General features: G+C 44.8%; 1 protein-coding gene across 1 annotated transcript in view; it reads right to left on the bottom strand.

Annotated features, from left to right (window-relative positions):
* The window catches only part of ak1 (adenylate kinase 1), an 11,958-nt gene extending 3,023 nt beyond the window's left edge, over window positions 1–8,935 (bottom strand). The window contains exons 1-6 of the mRNA XM_080848190.1: window positions 8,840–8,935; window positions 2,986–3,012; window positions 2,176–2,211; window positions 1,784–1,947; window positions 716–832; window positions 1–47 (exon numbers count right to left, since the gene is read on the bottom strand). The exon at window positions 1–47 is cut by the window's left edge and continues 145 nt beyond it. Coding sequence (XP_080704316.1) covers window positions 1–47; window positions 716–832; window positions 1,784–1,947; window positions 2,176–2,211; window positions 2,986–2,992 — 371 coding nt within the window. The 5' untranslated portion in view covers window positions 2,993–3,012; window positions 8,840–8,935. The remainder of the gene's footprint in view (window positions 48–715; window positions 833–1,783; window positions 1,948–2,175; window positions 2,212–2,985; window positions 3,013–8,839) is intronic.
* Between the last annotated feature and the right edge of the window lie 1,065 nt (window positions 8,936–10,000).

Here is a 10,000-nt window from a genome sequence, read left to right as displayed (position 1 = left end):
GTGGGTCCAGCGGCGTCCACGTAAAGCAGCAGGCTTGGAGCACCAATCTTGTGTAGTTTACACACACAGGGAAACATACACACAGCCACACACACACACACACACACACACACACACACACACACACACACACAGTCAATAGCATGCCATTGACACTGAGCCAGACAAGTCAGTGGACCAGCATTAATCCAATGACAGCCCTGTAGCAACCAGATAGCGGCTCCCTCTGAAGTAAAACCCAGACCTGATCCAGGGCAGATCCACTGGATTTAGCCAGGATCAGTTCCAGAGACTACCGCCATCCAAGCCTCCCCCTCTAACCTAACAAGTGCCCACATAGCCAATCCAAGAGGGCTTCACTGTGGTCAGTGTTCTGGTCAGAAAACCAGAAGCCATGTTATACCGTACAGGCATCTTACTTTCAGCACGCTGAGCACTGTAACACAAGAACACTAGATCCAGACTGTATGCAGACAACATGCATCTGCATTGCAAATGTAATTTGCTGTTAATAGTTGTGCTGTAGGCAGACATGAGTCCGATTACATTTATATGGCGTAATCCACACACTATGCCAACCAATTGCAACCTTTTAGCAATAGAATCCAGTGGTGAACTGTATGATAAATGACTGATCACTCATCACATTTTGTAATGGATTAAAGATGGATTTGTTACTGTCTGCTAACGTGTGTCAGCTCCATCTCGCTCCTACCTTCTTCTCGAACTCCTCGCCCTGCTTGACCTCACGGGGGTAGCCGTCGATGAGGTAACCCTTGGAGGTGTCGGCCTTGGCAACCATGACATCCAGGATCATGTCCAGAACTGTGTCCTAAAACCATGAATCAAAAGGAGATTTACTGTTCCTGGCTTAAAACATGCTTTCATAGCTATTATCTTGTTTCTTTGAGAATACTTGTGATAACAGAAAAAGCTCAAAATAAATCTTAAATATATCTGCTGTCAGCAACCCAATGTGTGGGTTTATATTGGGTGTGATTGGGGGGGGGGGGGGCTAACATAACATACTCAGTGTACGGCAGTTAAATTAAAAGCCTTAAATAACTGAGGACAATGATAAAATAGTAATTTTCTGAAGTAATTGTTTCCTTTTAAGAGAATGATGCAAGGCATCTTATCTATGCCACTCAGGCTGATGAATACAAATGTTCCGATTTGGAAGAAAGAAAAACCAAGGCTAAGCTTTGATGTTTCACTCAGGCTTCAGGACAGTAGCTGGGTTTGCATGCACCCTTTTGTGTCATTCTGATTGAAGATTTCAGGTGAACTGTTAGGTACGTGGGATGTGATGCAACACAGGTTTGGGGTTTGTGCCTTTTTATTCTGATCGAGGTGTTTATAGAAAAGCATTTTTAATCGGTTTGAATCAATTATAATCGAAGCATCAGGCTCCATGCCTAAGCCAGCCAGTGACAAAAGCGGTTTGTTCTACTCTGTTGTGTCTGAGTGTGTTTCTTCAATCAATCACTGACATTACTGTCATCATTCAACGTTCAACGACAACAGTTTCTCACTAACCTTCACTCCCTCCCTTGCTCTCTCTTTCACACACATCGTCTCTCTTTCCCCCTTCCCTATTTCCCTCCTCTCCAAAATCATCCTTTTCCTTTCTCATTCACTCCCTCTCTTTCACACACTCTATCCATCTCTCCCTCCACTCCATACACCCCTTCACTACCTTACTTTCTTTCTCTATCTCTCCCTATCTCTCCCTACATCCCTTCCATTTCTCTCTCTCTTCTATCTCAATTCACACACTCACCAGGGGCACAAGTTCTCCCTTCTGCATGATGGCCTGGAGGTTCTTGCCTCTGTCTGAGCCTGAGGCGACCTCGGCACGGAGCAGGTCTCCTGAAGACAGGTGGGTGTAGCCATACTTCGCCACCATCTTCTCACACTGGGTGCCCTTACCAGATCCGGGACCACCTGAAGAAGACACACACAGATGCACCTCAGTACAACCAGGCACACACTGATTAAAATCAGCGTACTGTTGCTTATGGCTGAATATATGGGTGTTACAAAGGTGAAGATTATGAAGATGTGAGTGAAGTTCACCAAAATGTACAGGGTAAGGGGATCCCTTCTTCTAGAACTAATTTGATATCAAATTGGGTCGGTCCGTTACAGAACTGAAAGAAAGCAGAGACTCACCCACAACGAAGATGATCTTCTTGCCCTTGATTTTGTCTGAATGGAAAAGAAAACCGTGGCAGTCAGGGCCAGTTAGAGATGTTTGCTGTTACATTAAAGTGACTTTTCTACCACTTTCCTGTGTATCGATGAGTTACTAGTTATGAACTGTATGTTTAGTTGTTGACTATGTGTGAATAAAGTCCAACATTTCTTGCCTTTTTTTGAGGATTCTGGAGAAGAGACCAGTATGTTCTTCGAACAAGAACTTCCCATTTTGCCTGCTACCTACATGTGAAGCCAAGTCTCTTTTTTTTTCTGTCAGTGTTCTAAAACCTCTTCTGTGTGTATACTTTTAACTAGTTCAACATGTGGTCTGTTCCCATAGCAACAGTTGCTAACTACACAACAATGGTCTGGAATGGAATCAAAACTAGATAGGCCTTAACACTATTGAATCAATGTGTCTTTGTTTTAAACCGTAACCCTAGTGTTCTTTTGTTATCACACACATATTACATTCATTTTCTAAAACAAATTGTTACACTGTCTTATGTTTGCGGCGCGTTTCACACTGCAGAAATATACTATGCCTGGTGTTGCAGTTCATACAATGAACCACACGGGGGCAGTATAGACTTAACAAAGGCTTTCTACTGATCTACTGGTAACCTGATGCTGTCACCTTCCCTTCCCCTGTTAACAGATTATATCAGTTGACACATCATTTGCCAGAATCTATACTATTGTGAAAGAGCTTGTCCTCTTTGCTGCAATGCAAAATATCAGGTAACATAAGGTTGTGTACAAAACAAAATGAGGAATATTTACCTGTCATGGTGATCTGTTATGGTGACTCTGTATAACATGAAAGAGAGAGAGAGAGAGATAGTTAGTTATTCATACTATTAAAAATGCATGAGTGAGTGAATTGTTGAATGAAGGAATATGTGTGTGTGTGTGTGTGTGTGCGTGTGTGTGTGTGTGTGTGTGTGTGTGTGTGTGTGTGTGTGTGTGTGTGTGTGTGTGTGTGTGTGTATGTGTGTGTGTGTGTGTGTGTGTGTGTGTGTGTGTGTGTGTGTGTGTGTGTGTGTATGTGAGAGAGCGAGAGAATGAGAAAAGATGACTGAATGGATGACGAGACTTTGTATTTTATTTAGAGTTTGCCCAAGAGTTTGCCCATGCAGACAGGCATCTCCTAATTCAGTGGTAGATGAACCGTCCCTGTCTATGCCTGATGATCACTACATATTGGCAGGCAGGCAGCAGCTGCCCCCAGTGAGAGGTGAGGCACATGCTGAGAGGAGTTATCTGGACTGAGATCCTGGCTGGCACCTCGACAGAATGTATCATCCGCAAGACCTCAGCCTTTCAGACCAGCTGCATTAATCACGTACGGTCAAACAGTGAACTACTCCCACAGACCTGGTGTTCAGGAGTCGCTACACAGACCTACTCCAACCTGCCTGGTGTTCAATTACTGTATCTGAATCTGAAGGATTAAAGGTGCAGCCTGCAAATCTGTCATAAGCTTGCTGATATTTCAGCTCAACAGCCAATCAAATTACAACCACCCCTTCTGTCCTCTTCAAGCAACGTGTTTTTTGGCTGGAAATGTCTTGATGTCTTGATTTGATGGCTGGAATGTCTTTCTGAGGACTGTGAGAGGTAATTCGTTGAATTTGGCAAAAAGTGCATTGGATTATAATCTTATACCACACCTTTGAAATAAGGTGGCTGCCAGAACTGCTTGTCACCACGTGAAGAACTGATTAAAGTAAATATGGGTGCTTAGCAGTGTGCTGAGACTGAGCCACTGGCTTAAGAGCTCTCTTGTTCGCTTCAGTGAGAATTCTATTAAAATGCCATGATAATAACACACACACACCCACACACACACACACACACACACACACACACACACACACAAACACACACAAACACCCTGTTGATATTAGCAAAATCAACATTGTGGTTTGGGTCAACAGCATGTATTACAATGAGGATTGCTTTTCACTGGGATAGAAAACTAAACCTTATCTAGGTCAATGTGTGTGTGTGTGTGTGTGTGTGTGTGTGTGTGTGTGTGTGTGTGTGTGTGTGTGTGTGTGTGTGTGTGTGTGTGTGTGTGTGTGTGTGTGTGTATGTTTGTGTGTCATTGTTACCACCACAGTTAATGTTGTAGAGGATGGCTATCTAACTAAGCTTTTGAAACATCAACCCATTGTACAGCAAATCCCAGATTTCTCTAATCCCTATTCATTTATGGCAGTTTATGCCACATGCATAGACTTGTCACTTGTGGACTCAAATGAAAATGTTAAATGTGGCAGAATAACATTGCATGGGCAGGCCACTATTTGTTCAGCTGGGTCCCTCTGCTTAAAAGTCCTCTCATCCCTGCTCAGGACACCTTCAGCAGACCACTGCATATGCCCGTCTGCAAATACATGCCCGTCTGCAAACACTTGCCCGCCTGCAAAAACATGCCGTCTGCACATACATGCCCGTCTGCAAACACGTGCCCGCCTGCAAATACATGCCCGTCTGCAAATACGTGCCCATCTGAAAATACATGCCAGTCTGAAAATACACACCCGTTTGTAAACACACGGCACCACTGCCAGGCTCTGCCCTTAGCTCTCTCCAGGAGGAGCAACACCTCGCCAGGCAACCCTGTCCTCACTCGCCGTGACTTTGTAACCAAGATTGTTAATGGCTTCTAGTACTGGAGATTTGACTGTGGTGTGTATAAAGGACAGGGCCCACTAACAGCGTTACCAGTGTGAGCATTTCATTGCGATCTTTATTAAGTACAAGGCCCACTGCTAGCTCTACCAGTGTGAGGGGTTGTTTTTGTCACTTTAAAAATTGAATCGTGTCCAAGTGTCCACCATTCCTTGAGTGTGCAAACTGGTGTTATACTGATACTGTTTTAACTCACATGCAAAGCACATGCAAGCTAGGTTGCAGTTGCTAGTATGATTGCGTAATGATGCATATGCTCTGATAACACTACCAACAGAAAACAGTCAATATCAACCTTAACCCAGGCCTCCTGGCCTGTCCGCAGTGCCATTTAATCAACTGAAATATTTCTTAACTATGAAACTCTATGCATGTTTGTTAAGTTAGGATACTGTTTCCTCTAAATATGACACCAAATTCTAACTCCAGACAGGTGGTGAATGTGGAGTGGGAGAGAGTTCTCCAGTTAGCCACAGTACGTTGTGCTAATGTGTCAGACTCCCTGAGGGTGTGGTGCACTTTGTGTCCGATTCCTAGAGGGTGTGGTGCACTTTGTGTGGAATCAAACGGCTAATACAGTTCTTGATGACTGAATACAGAAAATGTGGGTTAATGTGGGTGAATGAGGGATGGTAAGGGTTTGGTGATGGCAGTGGCATCTGATCTGGTGTTCAGCCGGTGGATCGAGTTATTTCTGTCAGAACATAACTGAAAGGGAGACTCTGTTTCTTCCTCTCTGCCTGTGGGTATGTGCTCTCTCTCTCTCTTTCTCTCTCTCTCCCATTCTCTCTCTCTGCATCAGTTTTGTGAGTTTTTGGCTAGTTATTTTATGTCAGAACATAACTGAAAGACAGACTCTAGTTTGTGTGTTTTCGGTTAGTTATCCCTGTCAGTACATGACAGAGGGACTCCTCAGCTCTCCCCTGCTCATGGATCCTTGTGCTCAGCTCACATTACCTCCACCCGAACCCACCCTTGGTCAGCACACAGCAGTTAGGGTCCCATCTTCCCATCTCAGTGGCAGGTGCGTGAGTCTGAGACACTGACCACGAGTCTTTGTAAATGTCACAGAGACACATGATTCCTGATTCAGCACAGCATGCTCTCTCTCTCTATCTCTCTCTATCTCTCTCTCTCTCTCTCCCTCTCCCCCTCTATCTCTCTCCCTAGGACTCCTGTCTTGACCTATTATGGTGCCCTCTGCAGTTGCCCTGGCATGCCGAAAAAAAGGCTGTACCCAGGAAGCCACATGGGTGAAAACAGGCTGTAATAAATTCACATGGGTTATACATTAACTGCTATGACGCACGTATAAACTACGATATAGTTCATAACACTGGTTGTAATAAACTTGCATTTATATAACTACTATAATACATCAGTACAACTGCACTGTAGTTTTATGACGCTAAAAGAAGGTGAAAACAGGCTCCCATTTATATACATGCTTTCACACATGTTATACTACACTCCAATATAACTATAGTAGATTTCACAGTGCTGCACTCATTTCTGTCTGGTGTAGGTTGTGTGTGTCAGTAACTCCATACTCCATTGTATCTTTCTTCCTGTGTTATATATAAATAGTGAGGCAATTCATGCAGGACAACATGTAATAGCCAAAAACAGAATTAAAATGATATTACTGATTTGATATGATACTGATATGACAGAACCTTTAAGCTCACTCTCACTCAAGTGTCCATGAGTTAAAGCAATTAACTGGGCATCAGTTTTTTGAGCTGTGATCAGCAGAAACAGCAGTGAGGATAAAGTGTGACTTGGGCAGATAGTGTGATCATTAGCAGCTGTATGCATTTTCTGTCACTTTGGTCATTTTCGAAAGGGACGATGGTTTTCGCGTGATGGAACTTGAGCCGGGCAAAAGCACAGTGTGTAAAAATACTATTAAAAGACTTTCTAAACTTAGAGGCAGTTATATTGCCAGCATCACGGCAGGTTTCACTGCTAAATACAGTCGCATGCACAGGGATCACTGACAGCACTCAGTAAACACAAAAGCACATGTCCACAGCTTTACATTTGCAATGTAACAGCACACAGCACTACATGATACATGCTCCATGATACCAACATGCTCCTTCAGTACTGATTGCATGGCATCCATGTCTAAAAGATAAATGACTGAGGACACGGTTAGCATGTACAAATGAAATCCTTTATATGTCAATGGGAGCAGCTCCCTTTATCATACTTGAGATGTTTCAGTCATTTACTGCTCTCATCTCACAACAGAACACTAAGTCTGAGTCTTTCTGGATGAAGAAGTGACTGTGGCCATAAGGTCATAAGGTGGGTGCTTCCAACAAAATTTATATTGAGAAATGAAATAGCTGAAAACACTGACTGATGTCATCCTTATGTATGGGGACATAAATGTGTCTGGGATCTGTCTAGAGGTCTTATGCAACCTGCAATATCTACCAAGGAAACCTCTCACCCTTACTGGGTTCAGGTTTAATGATATTTAATACTCAAGCAGTAGCATCCTAACCAAATACGGCTCCCGGATTCAATTACAACCTGCGGCCATTTCCGAATCCTACTCCCATCTCTCTTTCCCACTAATTTTTCTGTCGATCTTCTACACTATATCTGAATAGAGACCAAAATCCCCCAAAACAAACTTTACTCTATATCTCTCTCTCTCTCTCTCTCTCTCTCTCGTCTCTCTCTCTCTCATCTGTCTCTCTCTCTGTCTCTCTCTCTCTCATCTCTCTCTCTCTCTCTTCTCTCTCTCTCTCTCTCTCTCTCTCTCTCTCTCTCACACACACACACACACTCAAGTTCTGAAGCTAAAAAAAGATGTTGCAGCTGTTCCCTTCCACTTTGACAACACCACAGGCTTGGCAGCATGCAATAAATATAACCCCACTCTCCCTTACCCCTCAAAAAAAAAAAAAAAAAAAAAAAAACATGAATGCATGCATTGTGTGCCGTGCACTGTAATGAGTTTAGGCAACTAATCCACATTAACATCGCCTGTAGTTTTACGGTCCACCATGAAATTGACCACTGTCCCTTTAAGGCAGAAGAGGGGGTTTCATCTGACGTCAAATGAAAACGTGCAGAGCTGCTCTGCCTACAGTGTTAACAATAACGTGCAGGGGAGGCTGCAGATGTAAATGTGTTAGATAATGTTGATATGCCCAGCCAACGCTATTTGTTTGCTTTATAGGCTGGGACTTGCTGGAGTAATCCATAGCATGCAGAGCCCTGTCCCTGCAGTGACAGCATGGAAGCTGTAGTGAACACGGTGTTCCCATAGCGATGACACTGACAGCACAGGATGGCTCAGCTTCTTCTGAGGAAAGACACGACTGGAACCAGGGCTTGAAGCATTTCCTCTCTCGAATGCCTGAATGCCTCTTCGGGCAGCACTGTGATCCCTATCTGGAGATCATAATTGTTTGTTGTCCTGTGTCAGACATTTTTGTTATGAACATTCCTTGCGTGAGGGTAATGACCGTAGGAGGCGTCAGTCATGCTCAGTCATGTCCGCACACAATCTCTCTCTGGCATCGGCAGTGTTGTGTAATTGCATTGCAATTCTCTAAATGCTGCATGTCTGCCACAACCAGTGACCCCTAAAGCAGTGTCACCCACCATGCTGTGAGCTATGCGTATGTACCCCCTCTTCAAACACGTACACAGACACACACACAAACATATACACCCTACACCACACACACACTAGTTGTAACAGCACTCCCAGCCTCGCAGTGTGGAAATGCCTCTCTACTCTACAGCATTTAAAGAGCTTCAGCGGAGAAGGCACTATGCCAGCCAACCTCCCCTCCTACAAACCAGTCAATCTCTCTCTCTCTCTCTCTTTCTCTCTCTCTCGCTTTGGCTCCCTCTCTTCCTCCTGTGTGTTTCCTCCACCTCTGTGTGTGTGTGTGTCCTGCGTACTGACCTCTCTCTGTGAATGCTGAGGGCTGTCCAATAAGGCTGTTCTGGCTCCTCTCTGTCTAAGTGTCCCTGCTGCACGGCAGCCTCCCCCCTCCCATCCGCTGCTTTATATAGACGCTAAGGCAGCTCAGCCTGCAGTGCATTCTGGGAAGTGGGGAGAGAGCAAGGGAGGGAGGGAGAGAGAGAGAGAGAGAGAGAGAGAGGGAAGGAGGGAGGGAGGGAGGGAGGGTGAGAACAAGCGAGAGGGAGGGTGAGAATGAGCAAGAGACAGGAGGGAAGGGGGAGAGAGAAAGACAGGGGGGGGGAGTGGGTGAGAGAGCATGTGTGTGTGTGTGTGTGTGTGTGTGTGTGTGTGTGTGTGTGAGAGAGAGAGCGAGAGAGAGAGAGAGAGAGAGAGAGAGAGAGAGAGAGAGAGGGTGGGATAGGGAGAGTGGGTGAGAGAGCATGTGTGTGTGTGTGAGAGAGAGAGAGAGATGGCGAAAGCAAGAGGAGGAGGGATGAGCTGCCATCAGAACAAGAGAGAGCTGTACACTGGTCAATTGCTTCCTGCCTCTGCTCTTTCTTATTGGCAGCATGGTGTTGCAGTTGAACAGTGACACAGAGGGAAGGACAGAGAGAGAGGGGGGCAGAAGGAGGGAGAGGAAGGGGCACGTGCCAGGGGACTCTGCACATTGAGAGTCGGTGAGAATGCGGAAGTCCTGCAGTGTCGTGTGTGTGTGTATTTGTTTGTGTGTGTGTGTGTGTGTGTGTGTGTGTGTGTGTGTGTGTGTGTGTGTGTGTCTTTCTTTAAGACAGACTACAGTAATACAAAGCTTCCATTCCTCCCTCTCAGAGTCACAGTAAGACATGATAGTATGGAGTTCACAAAAGGCTTGTGTTATTAAAGATCTCATAAACAAATGTTGACCAATATGTTTAGTAACATTTCTGCTCTAAATGGACAAAAACCCACATATAGAAAGAGAGAGAAAGAGAAAGAGAGAGAGAGAACCCACACACCAAAAAATGTTGACAGTCAAGTTCAGTGCCATGCTCAGACAAACCAAACAGTGACACCACACCTCCATTACCTTGCCATCTCCATGGTAACCTTAGGCTTACAACACACCGGATATTCTGTCTCTTTGTCCTGGTGAAATGAGCCGGGGGGCTCTTGAGCCCTATC

Source organism: Sprattus sprattus (assembly GCF_963457725.1).
Source record: "Sprattus sprattus genome assembly, chromosome: 11".
In the NCBI taxonomy this organism is placed as follows: domain Eukaryota; kingdom Metazoa; phylum Chordata; class Actinopteri; order Clupeiformes; family Clupeidae; genus Sprattus; species Sprattus sprattus.
This window is presented reverse-complemented; position numbering and strand designations above follow the sequence as displayed.